Source organism: Kwoniella dejecticola, chromosome 5 (genome assembly GCF_000512565.2).
Source record: "Kwoniella dejecticola CBS 10117 chromosome 5, complete sequence".
In the NCBI taxonomy this organism is placed as follows: Eukaryota; Fungi; Basidiomycota; class Tremellomycetes; order Tremellales; family Cryptococcaceae; genus Kwoniella; species Kwoniella dejecticola.
Window position 1 is genome coordinate 1293771 of NC_089305.1, and position 15545 is coordinate 1309315.

Below are 15545 nucleotides of genomic sequence, written 5' to 3' on the forward strand. Positions count from 1 at the left end.
TGAAACACATCACAAATCCTGTCCTTTCCTTGCATGTGCAGCTAATCCCTTCGGATTCTTTCAAAGTAGCAAGTATAATCTTCACTTCGAGTAAATTCTTGGGGTGAACTAGACCAGCCGTCCTACACCTTCACTAAGTATCTCCTGCTCCGAGAACTTCCTTTCATACCACCTCCTCAGCTCGTGCAGACCAAAGCTCGTCCCCGATAATCCTAAGAGCATGAACAGGTCTCTGAGCGAGAGAGATTCCGTCTGGAAGATATGTTGTAAGATCGGTAAATAGATCAAGAGCAGTTGAACAAAGAATGATATGCTGATGGTCAAGAACAACATCTTGTTCTTGAAGATTGTGCATGTTAATCCACGGTTCTGGATGGCCGAGATGAGATCAAGAAAGACGAAACCGGTGAACGTCTGCCAAATTCCATAAATTCGATTCGGTAGTAACGACGTCAGCTTTTATTGCTCTCTCGCAATGTAATTATCCAAATAACCAAAGAAGCAAAGGAGAAAACCTAACACTTGAGGTGATTCGGCACAGTCAAAATGAAGATAATGTGCAATGTAAAACAGGTATCAAATCATGCTTGCCAAAGCGACGCCTTGAACTCACCATAGTCTGATCCCTTCGACTCATACTGCCATCGCTTATCTCCCTGAGATAGATATACAGAGTCCCCAAGACAATCATCGTAGCTGAGAACGCTACTCTATAGATCAATCTTCTCGATAGGACATGATCTCCCTTTTTCCTCGGAGAACGCTTCATGATTTCCTTATCTACCGGATCTACACCCAACGCTTGGGCGGGCGGTCCATCCATCAGGATATTGATGAAGAGGATCTGCATCGCGTTGAGCGGGTTGGCAAGTTTGAAAAATGTCGAAAGGGTGATAAGCGTTAAAGCAGCTACAGCCGTTGAAAGTTGAAACGACAAGAAGTTTTGGATGTTGTAGAAGATCGATTTCCCTTCCTCGACAGCAGGTAAGATACTTGAGAAATCGTCATCTACTAGGATCACATCTGCGGCTTCTTTTGCGACGTCGGTACCGCTCTTCCCCATTGATATGCCGATGTCTGCCATTTTCAGTGCGGGCGAATCGTTCACTCCGTCTCCCGTCATAGCTACTACCGCTCCACGCATCTGCCAGGCCTTGACGATTGCCATCTTGTGTCTTGGTGTGGTTCGGGCGTATACAGATATAGAGGGTACTCGCTCGATGAGTTCTCGCTCGGATAGTTGATCGACTTGAGTGCCCAGCATACAGCTGGATGCACCAGCAATGTGATCTGCACCTGCACCTGAAGAAGGGTTGACTTTCAATCCCAGTTGTTTGGCTATGGCTAAGGCGGTAGGCTCGGCATCTCCGGTGATCATCACTACTTGCACTCCGGCACTGTGAAGTGCCGACACAGCGTGAGAGACTCCTTTTCGCGGCGGGTCCATCATGGCTTGGAATCCAACGAAAATCAGATCGTTTCCATCGCCTTTCGGAAAGCCATAAGCCATAGCGATGACTCGCAATCCCCTGGATGAGATCTCGTTCGCTCGGTCTAAGATGGTCTTCTGGGTAGCTTGGTCCAGCGACGGCGTCGATGAGTCGGTGACGTAGAAATATCGGCATTTGGCAAGGACTTGTTCAACCGCTCCTTTGAGATACACCATGTCGGATCCGCCTTTCAATGATCCAGTAACGCTCATAGTCTTGGTGTCGGAACTGAAAGGTATTTCATCCTTTCGAGTGAAGTTCTATGCAATATCGCTTCTGTCAGCGCTCGAGGTAGAATGCTTGAATCATCCAACCCACCTTTCTTTGGTCGTCTGCACTGATGATTGGCAGAACATTAAGTAGAGCCACCTCGGTAGCTTGACCGACGTTGACCCCTTGTTCGTTCTTGAAGGCATTGTTACATATACTTCCTACTAGAGCGGTCTTCTTCAATGCTTGCGATTGAGCAAGTTCGGGCTGATCCGGTCGTTTGGGTCCGAAAGGCGATGTCACATTCAGAAGGGGAGATAAATCGACAAGATCATCTACGGCATACATGTGTGTAACGGTCATCTCGTTTTGGGTGAGAGTACCTTCGTGCAGAAGTATGTGAGCGATGTTCGTAAAATAGCTGGTCCAGCTTGCTTACCTGTCTTGTCGGAGCAGATCACGCTAACACTACCTAGCGCTTCGACACTAGGTAATTTCTTCACGATGGCCTTTCGCTTGGACATCCTCAACACACCCAACGCAAGCGTGACCGTCGTGACGATGGGTAAACCTTCGGGAATAGCAGCAACCGCCAGAGAGACTATCAAGACAATTAGCTACAGCATTTCAGTCCCATATGGGCAAGACTTACCTCCTATTGTGAACATCTCCAACCAATCCCTCTTCTGTAACACTCCAATCAAGAATATGACGCCTATCACACCGAAGGAGAACAGGGAGAGTCGCTTGGCCAGATCATCCATATCGAGCTGTAAGGGTGTCCGTTTTTCCTCGACCTGCAGAAAGAAGTCCGATCGAGTCAGCACAGGTAAACTTCATGTAAAACCAAGATACTTACGTCTTGCATCATAGAAAAGATCACTCCAAATTCAGTGTCTTTTCCAGTCCCGACCACAACACCAGATCCGTGACCTGTGGCGACCGTGATGAGTATCGGATACGACTGGTTGTCCACATAAGGCAAAGAAGTACTCACCACTTCGTACAAGAGTACCCATGAAAGCCATACAGTGTCTCTCACCCAGAGCTTTTCCACCACCTTCTCCGTGGGTGTCTTCCCCTTCACCTCTTTCACACATGTTCGTGTTCTTCCTCGCGGGTCTGGTTTCTCCCGTCAAAGCCGACTCGTCAATCTCAAGGGAGACGGCTGTGATCAGTCTGATGTCGGCTGGTATACGATCTCCCACCGAAAAGGTGACCAGATCCCCAGGCAGCAGGGCGTTCGCAAGTGGCGTGAGTGGATGACCATTCCTGTCATGAGTGATGGTAGTCAGTAGTGGAAGAAACGGCTGAAAAGGCAGCATTTACCGTATCAGATGGCAGTAGTGAGGGACAAGCTGTTAAGACACCTAAGTCAGTCGCTTGTCGTCCCGTCCAATGGAGATAGAGACTCGACTCACTTTGTTTAGAGCTTCCAGTGATTTCTCAGATCTCTGCTCTTGCACGAAACCGACTGATGACAAGTCAAATTAGCGAGATGCTAGACATAGCTAAGTCAGCTTTAGGATTCTACTCACCGGTCAATACAATGCCGACTGCAACGACTACACAAGCAGCATCGTCATAGTTGCCCATGAGCGCACTGACAACACTGCTTCCCAGTAGAAGCAATATCAACGGGTTCTCATACACTTGCTTGGCGAATTTGAGGAAAAGGGGGTCTGCGGGGGGTAATTCGAACTCATTCGGTCCGTAGCGTGCTAGCAGAGCCGAGAGGGACGAAGTCGGAAGTCCGGAGGAAGCGTTGGTTGAGAGCATTTGGATTGTTTCCTATACACCATAATCTGTCATTTAGCTTCGTGCTTTTGAAAGAGTTACCGGTAGCACACAAAAGATGGACAGGAACAGAATGATGTGACTACAGATTGGAAATGAGAGGGACGACTTACATCCACGGATTTATGGGCAAATATCGAACTTGGAGTTTCTCTCTGTCGTCTCTCATTCTCTTCCTTCCTGTGCTCTTCCTCCATCCTTAACTCTTCGTAATCCTTTTTACCCATTATCCTCCTTCCCATCCCTACGATCTTGTCCAGATAACTCTCTTGCTCTTCCACCGCGTCTTGGTAATTCAGCCCGCCGCTCGTCAAGGGGAAATGCGAAGATCGATATGGAGACGCATTATGGGGAGAAGAATCCCTCCGAAGGGAAGACGTTGGTATCCTGGGCGAATGATGATGTTGGTGATGGTGGAAAGAAGGGAATCCTTCCGTTACTGAAACTTGTCTACGAAGAGTGGTCGAATATGCATAGCCTCCATTGTTGTTTGCGCTACTCGTCGTTGAAGGTCCCTCATTGATCCTTCCTGGTTCATCCACCAGACCACCTAAGGTAGGATCGTACTCGCTGTTATAGGATTGAGATTGGCCTAACCCGATATTCCCGTATCCTCCTGCCGTACCTCTCGAGACTGTATTCGAAGACGCTCGACCGGGAAGACCATACGAGGAGGCTGATGCGCCGGGAAGCGACATGTTGGCTGTCTTGGGCGATACCGATCGAGAGGGCGGTGGTGATCTTCTTTTAAGTGATGCTGAGGAGTTCGGACGAAGGACCGAATCCATTTTACAAGATGCCGAACACTACAGCCAACACGGTTTTACTGCGCCGCGAGTTGGTGAAGCAGAGGATGGATCCCTGACCGCTTGTCTCGGAAGCAAAGGAAACTCAGGCGAGGCTGCAAGGGCAGTATAGACTGAGTCAGGTGCTGTTTCAAGCTGAAGCTGAATCGCAAGAAGTCAAAGTGGAAACTCAATCTGCTGCGCTGCGCGTTCTGCGGTCCGCGCGTCAACGCAGAAGCCATGAGGCGGTTACTACCTCACCTCATTGTTCTGTCAAAGCTGCATGCAGGCTGCTGCAATTATTCATGGTTTGACCATGCATACACTGCATTCTTATCATTTATGTACTGAATCGAAAGGGCTGAGTAGAAACAATGGACATGACTACAGTGCCTGCTTGTTGAGGTCTCCAATCAGAGGTCTTATAAGAGATCATTGAGAGCTACATCTGGTAGCCTGCATGCAACGAGTTCATCTACCGCGAGAAGTAAACGCCGTGAATGTTGGTATTCTGCAGTACGGAAGCAGGCTAGATAGCAATTCAGGTATACGATTAAGCTGCAAGCCAGAGGCAATGCAATGTCTTTTCATGTGCGAAGTGAGTCATTGTCCATCCCAGAAGATTGGTCTGTCTTAGAGTAGGATCACATCCGAGTCAACCACCCAGATCAGTCTCGATCTTCCAGTCGGTTTGAGGTAGATACCCTCCAATGCGGACTGATTCATTGGCCGAGCAGTAAGGTGGTAGTATCGGCTCCAGTGGCCCACCCTCAGACAACCGTGGTGTTGACGACAACTCCATCTCCTTGGTGAAGCTTCAAAGTGCATCACGCCTAGATCAGGCGATGGTACCCAATCGCTTGTCTGGTCTAGCGGAAGTTGCAGACGCTGCATGGCTTGTTCAAGAGGTTGAACAGGACCGCCAATAGGCGCTCAAACGGACCATGTATTGTCGCTGTTGTAAACAGCTTAGCTGTGCGACATTATGGTATCACCCAGATTGATCGCAACGGCCTTGACGAATTTCTCTGCCTCTTGGGAGTCAAGCATATGATCTGCCTGGAACAACACGCCGCGTGAGTTCATATAGATGGTGAGGCTCTTGAAGCCTGTATTGTCGAAGAAGCGCTCTATCGACCCTTGGTGATATCACTTACTGTGTACCTCTTCGTGATGAGCAACAAGCTTCGCTTGACCATATCTTTCCCTTGACTTGATGAGTTCGACATTGACACAGTCGAATGAGTTGTTTGAGTTCTTTATTTCAATTTTGCCATCGTCTAGGTGAAGAGCCTTGCCGACCTCGAGTGTTTCCTGTTGAAATTCAGAAGAGCAAAGTCATAGACGCAACGACCTGTGCGTTCCGATCGTCTGAATTTGTGGGCAAGGCGACAAGTAGTCATTTCTGCTCGCTGCTCACTTATCTTTGGTTATATCAAATACTCATTGAAGCCTGACCTGCGTAACGCGCTGCGATTATTATGCTGTCATAGTCGGCGACATTGACAAGGATCGTAGAAGGCGATCGAGAAGAAGATCCAGTTAACCTTGGAAAGTCAGAAACCAGGGGGATTCTCCACGTGTCGACAAGGGGAAAGGATTTTCCGAAGGTGCTCCGAATGAGGCCCTCCAGCCAGCCAGCGAATTCAGCTCGCGCTTTGATCGTCACCATTTCTTTGTTTCGAGAACACAAACCCTGAAGATCATTCCATTTATCTTGTACTCTGCTGATGGTGACATCCATGATCATACGATCAACATACAATAGTCATGCAATTTTGACAATACTCAATACCCGCAATGTGTATCAAGAACATCACCACTCAGCAAAGGCGACGCGATCATACTCCAAGAAAAGCAGGGATGAAACATCTCGATTCAATACAAATAATCCACGCGTGCTGTACAACGGGTCAATGGGTCTGGGCAATGTCTTGGCGGCTAATCAACCCTTTTAGGACTGGCACTAATGATCCGTGCATCGTGTAGACCCCTTCTAAGCACGACAGGAGCAAGCATAGCGCCAAGGTGACCGAGCATGATGCGTGATCGGAAACCCCTGCTTAATGCAAGAGTAGTAACAAAAAAGTCAAGACGAGGCGAGACGTGCTCTTGGCCATCATCATCTTGTCCCATCAATCAATCACTTCCCTTGAAGGTCTTCGTTCTTTCTATACTCATACGTTGTTCTCACCTGTCATCAACTGAAACGAGTCCTTTTGTAACATCGACCCCAAGATCACTCATTACTGTATACACAGCATCCTCTTTCCGTTTCTTCTTTTTCCTGTTTTTATTTGCCATCTTCAGCTTTTCAGTTGACCTCTTCTGGGTCAGTTGCTAATGTCACAATCACCTTTATTGTCGAACGCAGCAAGTCCCGGAATGTCAAGAATATCACAGTCGTCTTTCAACTCCACCTCCTCGATGTTACACCAACACCAGAATGACTACTCTCAAAACAGCTTAGCCAGCCGATCAGGAGGTTCATCCTCCAGTAGATTCGGTCCAACAGCTTCTATTGGCGCTGGAGCTGGTGCTGGGGGAGTCACAAGCTCATTCGAAAGTCAGCCTGCCGGGTTGCATCAACGATTCACGCATGACGAACTGCAAGATCAAGATGATGAGATGGACGATCACCTGCACACATTCACAGCTGCTGAACTGAAGAATGTGGATCACAACGCATCGCTCAACTTGACTTCGTGGAGGGGATGGGCAAACGCTTTGACACTGGGTTTCATAGCTATGGCTGTAGTAGGAATATTCGCCTTGTACCCCATATTCGACTTCTTCCTCCTCCGAGACGACAATTCCTTGGGAGCCAATACTGCAGGGTATAATCTGGGTGGTATCAATGCGACGGGCCAATACCCTTCGATACCGGGTTTACCGAAATTGATAGATGATGATACCCCGGAAGATGTAAAACATAGAACGGGATTCGATGGGGAACCTTGGTCTTTAGTGTTTTCAGATGAGTTCAACAAAGACGGTCGGACATTCTTCCCTGGAGATGATCCATTTTGGACTGCTGTTGATATACATTATTGGGGTACATTGTGAGTCACACCGTCCTCCCTATCTGATTCAAAGCAGCACCCACTCTCGATTCTAATTGTTCTACGACTGTTGCACGATCACCACTCTGTCGAGCAAGGACGCTGACCGTTGGTGATGGTGCGCTAGGGACTTCGAATGGCTAGACCCGTCAGCAGTCACGACTAAAGATGGTAACCTTGTCATTGCAATGACGCAGGAACCAATCCACGACCTTAACTTGAAGAGTGGTCAGATCCAATCATGGAACCAATTGTGTTTCAACAAGAATGCATACATCGAAGTATCAGCTAGTTTACCGGGTAATAGTCATGTTGGTGGTTTCTGGCCGGGTATCTGGACGATGGGTAATCTGGGAAGACCAGGTTACGGTGCATCTACCGATGGTGAGTCCTACCTATCGCTTCACCTGCGGTCCATAACCTGCTTCTCGCTGATATCTTCATCGTTCTTTAGGGAATTGGCCGTGAGTTATCGTCCTGCTAGTAACATATTTGATACTAACACGTAATCATACGATCCAAGGTATACTTACGATAGCTGCGATGTCGGTAAGTGGAGATTGACGACCTTCCTTAACTCTCGCGGCTTGACGCAAAAGACACTTCCTAGTCATTTCGCTGATGATTTTTCTGTATCGATGAAAGGAACTCTACCTAATCAGACTTATGTCAACGGGACGGGGCCGATTGCGACTTTGACGACGGGTGCAGAAGGTGGACCGTTATCGTATCTCCCCGGTCAAAGGCTTTCAGCATGTACTTGTCCGGGCGAGGACCACCCTGGACCGGATGTATCTGTCGGAAGGGCTGCACCTGAGATAGATATTGTCGAAGCGCAAATCAGAATATCTGTTGCCCACGGAGAAGTCTCGCAATCTAATCAAGTAGCTCCGTACGATGATTATTACCAGTTCAACAATCGGACTGGGATGGTAGAGATATACGATGACGACGTCACCATGTGGAACACCTATCTGGGTGGATACTATCAGCAAGCTGTCGTGAGTAATTGGTGTGCGATGTCCTTCCAAAAATCTCTATGCTGTAATGATTGACGGGTGTCGACCGGGTTGGACCATAGTCTGGACTCTCGCTCATGCCGGATAGAATCTATCGAAACCAAGTAGTCGGCGGCAGGAGTGGAGAATTCGGGATCTTTGGAGTGGAGTGGTATGCTAATCCACAAGAAAGGGAGAAAGGATATATAGCTTGGGTGTCGGACAACAAGCGGACTTGGACCATGTATGCCGATGCGGTGGATGCGAATCCGAGAACGGAGATCGGCAGGAGGATCGTCTCAGAGGAACCTATGGCAATGGTACGTCGCTTCTGTGTAGCTTTTTTAGCAGCTTCAAGTCCCTGGAAATATGTCGCGAAGCTTACACCGTATTCGATGTCCCTCTATTGCAGATTATCAATCTTCACGCTGTGAGTCGAGTTCCACTAGATGAATCCATATAATCTCCACCGCATACAGGGATGGCAGCTTACTTGACGCCAATTCCTCCAGTCGAACGGGTTCCAATTCGTAGATTGGGCAAATATGATATTCCCCAATTATCTTCTCATCGACTATATTAGGGTATACCAGAAAGACGACGGATCGGGCTCTGTTGGTTGTGATCCCCCTGGTGCGTGGTCCTCCTACTCCTACCCCGTGTGCTTCCCATACTGATGACTAGAAAATGCATGTTCCCGTTAGACATGCCTACCAAGGATTATATCGAGCGACACAAGGAAGTCTACACCAACCCCAATCTGACGACTTGGACAGGTGCAGGTGAGCAAGATTTTTATGAGATTTATGTCACGGATACCAACCAGATCTCAGGCTGATGAGGAATTGACTTGTTGTTTCACCTGGATAGGTAAAACCTTCCCTAAAAACCGATTGAAGGATCAATGTTAGATCATCACGCATATATTGATGCGACCTCACAATCCATATTACCCGAATATAGACATCTTGCTCAGTGCCGAGTGCTCAAAACTGAGAAGAATTTCGGTGGAGGTTTTTAGAACACTCAAATGGACAGTAGAGTTAGATACTTATACATATACACATATACATTGACTGTCATAGCATATGCATCCCCAACCATTTTCTGGCTGAGCAAAGGACAATCCGATCATTTGAGCCTGGAACATAGTCTTTTGTGGAATTAGGGAAAAGAAGACGCCACAGGATCTGCATCCTCCATGAAATGACCACGTGACAAAAGGAATCTATCTTAAAAAGATCCCTTTTTGTGTTTCAGGGGTTGAGTTGATTTTGATCCGGTTAAAGGCCCCGATGCGAGAGGAGGCTAAAAATCAATCGCATAAAATGATCAAATGCAGGGTTTCAGGTTAAACTATGGTAATATGGATTGGAGCTAATTCATTTCATTCCATCACAACTAGAAGAATAAGACAAGTTGAATGATAGTCGTATTTGTATTTACATCTTTCTTCCTCTCATCATCATCGTCAACAACGACATCATTTAACCACTTCGATTAGATCATAGATCATAGATCCACGACCACGACCCTAACCACGACAGAGCTACGACCGTTCTGACCAACACCAATACCCTACACAACCAACCTGAACAATAATTAACACCACTCCACCATGAAGTTTAGCACCACATTGACGGTCTTGCCCTTCTTAGCTGTTGTAAGTACAGTTCTACCTCCTTTGTTCTGCATCGCTGCCACACAAGCGTGCTCTGTTCGCTAGCAGAGTGGACTTTCCTGATCTGTGCGCTGACTTTGTCACGACTACGATACTAGGCCATTGCTAGTCCGTTAGTACAGAGACAGGATACTGCGCCTTCCTGCGCGACGGATTGCTTCGATTCAGTTGATTCCTTTGACGTGAGTTAAATTCATCTCTGCGCATTGCCGGAGACGAGGAGATGGGAGCGGCATGGAGTATCACAACATTTGACCAAAGTGAGAAGCTGACATACTTTGCTTATCTCGTGATCTATTTAGACCTGCCAACAAGGAGATATACAATGTTATTGTACGGATGAGATCATCACCGCTTCCATAAGATCATGTTTGAGTGCAAGCTGTACCGTGAGTCCACTGACCCTACACTCTGCTCTCTCGCTCTTTTTCACACGAGTTTCCAGCATCTCATCCTGAATTATCCGATGCAATCTGCCACATGCATTGAGCTGACGATATCTGTGTACACCTAATTTCGATTTAGACCGCCAATGCGACCCAAGCAATCTCTTATGGAGAAGCGTACTGTGCATCTCACGGAGCCTCGATGAGCGGCGGTAGCTCGTCAAGCTCATCGGCCGCCTCTTCCTCATCTGCCCCTTCCACCTCGTCAGTCGCATTCACCTCTACTTCTAAATCAACGTCCAGCTCCTCTACTCGTGCATCATCAACAGTCGAAGCAACTTCAAGTACTAACGCGCAACCATCATCCTCTAGTATATCTGCTGCATCGTCATCGAGTGGTGGAAGCGGTACTACTGCATCTACTTCCAAGTATGTTTATACTTCGATCCTGCCTTCTTCGTCCGTTTCGCCTTCCTCGGCCTCTTCTTCGAGTGTCAACAATACCTCTTTGTACCCCATTCCTACATTCATCCCAAACACAAGCGTCCCCATAGCCAACGCAACCAACACCCTGTCTAATATCCCATCTTCATTCTCATCCTCCTCCACATCGACTCAAATCGTCACTTCACCTTAGAATGACATTTCTTCATCACTTGAGAAAAAAGCCAAGCCTTTTGACCCTATCAATAACACGTCATATACCCTTTTTTCCTATTTATATACCGTTCCCCGCGATCTGCCAATGTACATGAGCATGACTGAGACGTGATTTTCCATTCGCAGTACCGCCTCCCGAGAATCGACTTCAACAAGCACCGTATCGTAAGCTCACGTGGTTTTGAATTCCCTCCCCTTCCCTTTCCCGTAAAACACGCTAAATCCGGATGAAACAAAGCTAACTTCTGGCTTCACATCACATTTGATTACCTTGTCACACTTTAGTGTTGTTTCGTCTTCTTCATCCCCTGAACAATCTGCTGCTTCTTCCGCTGCATCTGCAAGCGGAAGTGGAAATGGAGCAACGCCAAACGTCGTTACCGTAACGTCGACGAATACGCCACCTACTACGATCTCAGCTGCTGCGGCTCAATCGACTACTTCCCCGGAATTACTTTCAACCTCGACTATCCATGCTTCTGCTTCAACAACATCGGCAAGAGCATCATCAACTACTGCCTCCGGGTCTGGAGCGTCATCTGCTGCGCAGCCAAGGGTGATAATGGGACCATTGAGCATGGTAGTAGCGGCGCTTGGAGCGGTGTTGATGCTGTAGAATCTGTTTGTCAGTAGTCGACGAACTCATTCCCTCATTCTCCTTGTCCTGATTTGTCTCGTTTTCTGTGAACAGTATAATCATCTGGGCGTTATAGTATATCCTAGGTCTTTCTTTGATGAAGTAGCCGAGGACAAATACCTATATCATATACCGTTGAACATTTGGTTTAAAAGGGATTCTTGTTTATCATTTACATATCCCATATACAGCATATAAACATGGACAATGCGATACCTGATATTTCTCATATTTCACATTGACCGGCTTCTACGGTATTACAACGTTGATACAAGATGGCGAAGTCAGACTGTGTTGTGCCGATAGTGAAACTGCTCCCGTAATGTGGTGCTCGTCGGTCCTGTTGTTCAGGCCGATCGCTCGATCAGGCCTTCTTTCTTCGTTTCGCTTCTCTCGCTAGGGCAACCTTGACAGCGCCGACCGTAGGAGCCATCGCCTATCAAAAATAAGCCCATTAGCATTCAAGCATTCAAAGTTTCTCTTCGCCGACTGACTTCAAGTGGTAGGTAGCGATGGGCATGTGAGGACGAAAATGCAAGTGAAGATGAAGATAAAAATGGATTCAGGATTCACCTTTCTTACGCGCTCAGGATCGAATCCCATGATGACGCTCGTCTCGATGATAGCTTTCACTTTATTCTCCGTCAGTTTCAGATACCCAGCCATCTTGATCGCCTTATTTTCCTTCGCTTGGACCGACGAATGACCCAGTGTTCCAGATTGAGATTGAGAGGGTAAAATGGCTGACCAGTATTGACGGAGGAATTCGGTCGCTGCGTTGTGACATGATCGCATTTGTTCGTGCAGTTGTTCGGGGAATGGAGCTATATCAATCATCCGAGGACGAGGAAAAAACAAGGATATCAGCATTACATCCACAGCATTGTATCATATTGATCAGGATATCCAGACAGAGAAAGAGAGAGAGGAGAAAAGAAAGACTCACAATTTATAGCCACCTCAGCGTTCGCTCGAGTGTGTAAATCCTTAATCACGTAATAAGCTGCTGCTTGAGCATCGCGCTGTTCCGAGAAAGCTTCGTGCGCAGGATTGACCTGTTCAGAAGGGGTTCCGTCCGGGTTGAGAAGGTGAAATCCTGGATTGGGAAGACAGACAGCCTGGAAATCCGGTTCAAAATTCGATAAGATTGCTGTGGACTTTGAGGCTATTGAGCGGATTTCCTATAAGCCGCCAGTGATTAGTTCCATTCAAGCACGCCACTCAAAGTGGTTTCATTAATTCAGACTCACCTCATCCGACTTTCCTGGTAAGACCCCGCCAGCCCCCTCTTGGCCATGCTTATCGGCCATATCTCCAGCTTCTTGTACATCGAGAGTGATCGTATTATCTTGAGCGGGACCATGCAAGTCGGCCAGATCAATCTCGTTATACAAGTCAATACCCTGGCAGTAATTCGGATAAAGTATTATGTGAGCTCATCTTCCCAAAGAGGACAGTTCATGCTTCCGCTGGAGCAACTCACAGAGCCATATAGTGAGTCGGTCAACATCGATTGATCGCGATTGGCGTCGTTTCTGCGATACGATAATCGCTTACCAAGTCAGTCATACCCAAACTGGCAATCGATGTGAAGGTAGTGAAACTTACGCTCTCAATAATTTCTTCGAATGATCGTTAAACCTCCTAATCAAAGGTAACGCGCTCCTCTCGCGCCCAGCTTGCATTGTGACGTCTCTGACCGTTATAGACTGATAGAAAAAGCAAAGGCACATCAGCTATCGCTGTGCGGGCGACCACCGATGTCTAGCTGACCTCGCCATGATCCTCCTCGGTAGCAGCCAGATCCAAGAATCGCTCCACGTCGTCTGGTAAGGTCTGTCTAGGTTGGATATCTAATACCGGACGAGTCAGCGGAATCCTATTTTCGGAAGCAGACGGAGAGGAGAAGCAAATAGTAGGGAAACACTCACTCCAGTCTGGTTCTTCGAGATATTGATCAAAGATATCATCTTTCTTCCTTGTACTTTCGTCGACTGCGGATTTTCGTACCGACGCTCGATGTCTCTCCCATAATTGCGATGTAAAGTATCTTGACCAGAACTCCGTTTCGCTGATCTACAAGCGTCAGGATCAGCCCAATATCAGCTACTAGTAGATCTTCTGCCTAGCTAGGACAAGACAGGACGAGAGCAGAAAGGGAAACGAGTATGATCGATCGCATGACACTTACTCCAGGAACATATTTCGCATAAGCATCCTGAACCACGGGAAACTCCTCAAATATCTCCCTTGTCAATTCTTTCGATAATTTCAAGATGATCGGACCATTATCGTTCTGCTTGATTCCCACTCCTGTCCCACCCGTCCCTTTCCCTTTCCTCCCCGCATCCAGATCGAATCGATCATCCAACAACCTAGACGCTCGTCCTGGTTTTTGGGCATACGCCATCTCCTCAGCCTGGATTAACGCTTCTCGTCCATCCCAGAACTCCTCTTCTGTGATCTGTTTGCCTATGACAAGCTCTCGGTGTAACATCCTCAGAGTCGGATTCTTCTCTAAGACCTTTTGTCGAAGCTTGTATTCCCTCTTACGCTGGGCTCTGGCGGCCGGACTCAAGGTGGTCCCTCCTCCTCCGGGAGAAGATGTACCAGGGGTCCCGGGTGATGCGATACCGGAACCGCCAGCTACATCTTCAGCGGCTACATCGTCTAACTTCCGCTTGCCTTTAGCCTGAAGTACTGCCTGAGCAGCGGATGTGCTGGGCGGAACGATTTGATTGGTGCTACTCGATCCGTTGGCATTGGCAGAGGATGAAGATGAAACAGCATTCGAAGTTGGGTTCGATGCCCCTTGAGGATTCTTGTTCGCTGCAACGAAGGGTATGAGGATATCTTGCACGGCTTTCCTGTCCTCCTCTCTGGTACTCAAATTGGAAAATGTGAGATGCAAGCCGCCTGAAGGGATGTCGTCCCGGAATAACACTTTGAGAGAAACAGCTTTGGATCCGGCTTTACTCGCTAGCATATCTGCACAACGCAGTATACATCATCAGTACAGCCTCGGAAGAAGCCGTGACATTCCATCTTCGGTAATCAGTAGCACTCACTTATGGCCCTTTCCATTGCTTGATTCTGACGATCCATCGCTCCCGCTTCTTTCGGGACCCAAGCTATATGAGTTGACGTCACACTTAATGTACCCGGGGTCTTCTTGAAGTCCACATCGAACCGCCTGACTGATGACGTCTCGCCGGCCATCTTTGCGGCGTCGTCGATCTTCCAGTAGAGCTGAGAGAACGTGGACGAAGGAGGTCAGCGTGGTGTAGCTAGGATTGACTCGGGACAGCACTGTAGAATTGTCAGAGGTTTCATTATTATCTTTGGCAGTAGTCTCCTCGCAACGATGCCGGTGGAGGAAGGTCAACATCGGTGTGCCTGATTAACTTCAATCTCCACGTGAGAGTTACCCGGGGGGTTATCAGGCTGATTACCAGCTCTCGGAGGCAATTTTGCTTTTCTGTTTTCATGGGCATCTCGCCCTGTACAGTAAAGGGATTCCGAGCCGAGATCACAGCTCAGACATCTTCAAACCGATGGCCTTCCGAAAGGCGGCTCAGTGGGACAACGGAAGCCCAGTCGACATGAGGAAGGAATATATCTCGCCTGCTAGAGGAAAGACACGGTGACTTTTCCCTCCGCAAAAAAGGGCCTGTTGCATACCGGCGTCAAGGTGTGGCTTGCAGAAAAAGGACGACGTAATTGTCCAACTTCATAGCTTGCAGAACACCAGCGAAGCTTCGTTTGACCGTACAACCAAACATTGATCGCCCAAACGTAAACATCGTCACAGTTGACGAAATAGTCAGGATACATGATTT

General features: G+C 47.8%; 4 protein-coding genes across 4 annotated transcripts; 2 read left to right on the forward strand and 2 right to left on the reverse strand.

Annotated features, from left to right (window-relative positions):
* Window positions 1-108: 108 nt before the first annotated feature.
* Window positions 109-4195, reverse strand: I303_104575 (calcium-transporting P-type ATPase, PMR1-type; the record flags this gene model as incomplete). The annotated part of the gene is made up of 11 exons (XM_018407748.1): window positions 109-414; window positions 614-1750; window positions 1809-2083; window positions 2140-2301; window positions 2353-2497; window positions 2560-2633; window positions 2698-2972; window positions 3030-3058; window positions 3122-3174; window positions 3239-3491; window positions 3611-4195. The coding sequence occupies 11 exons, from the start codon at window positions 4193-4195 to the stop codon at window positions 109-111; spliced, it is 3294 nt and encodes a 1097-aa protein (XP_018262959.1).
* A 2430-nt stretch (window positions 4196-6625) lies between these two features.
* Window positions 6626-9253, forward strand: I303_104576 (uncharacterized protein; the record flags this gene model as incomplete). Its single annotated transcript, XM_018407747.2, has 9 exons — window positions 6626-7344; window positions 7472-7732; window positions 7868-7893; window positions 7990-8345; window positions 8426-8662; window positions 8755-8772; window positions 8855-8975; window positions 9047-9124; window positions 9213-9253. The coding sequence occupies 9 exons, from the start codon at window positions 6626-6628 to the stop codon at window positions 9251-9253; spliced, it is 1857 nt and encodes a 618-aa protein (XP_018262958.2).
* Window positions 9254-9960: 707 nt separating this feature from the next.
* On the forward strand, window positions 9961-11685 carry I303_104577 (uncharacterized protein; the record flags this gene model as incomplete). Its single annotated transcript, XM_018407746.1, has 6 exons — window positions 9961-10005; window positions 10122-10205; window positions 10326-10412; window positions 10549-10838; window positions 11196-11234; window positions 11355-11685. The coding sequence occupies 6 exons, from the start codon at window positions 9961-9963 to the stop codon at window positions 11683-11685; spliced, it is 876 nt and encodes a 291-aa protein (XP_018262957.1).
* Window positions 11686-12070: 385 nt separating this feature from the next.
* Window positions 12071-14925, reverse strand: I303_104578 (uncharacterized protein; the record flags this gene model as incomplete). The annotated part of the gene is made up of 10 exons (XM_065968985.1): window positions 12071-12142; window positions 12280-12530; window positions 12653-12887; window positions 12957-13109; window positions 13190-13241; window positions 13315-13415; window positions 13480-13559; window positions 13638-13782; window positions 13898-14694; window positions 14775-14925. 10 exons carry the CDS (start codon window positions 14923-14925, stop codon window positions 12071-12073), a joined length of 2037 nt encoding a protein of 678 aa, XP_065825057.1.
* Window positions 14926-15545: the final 620 nt, after the last annotated feature.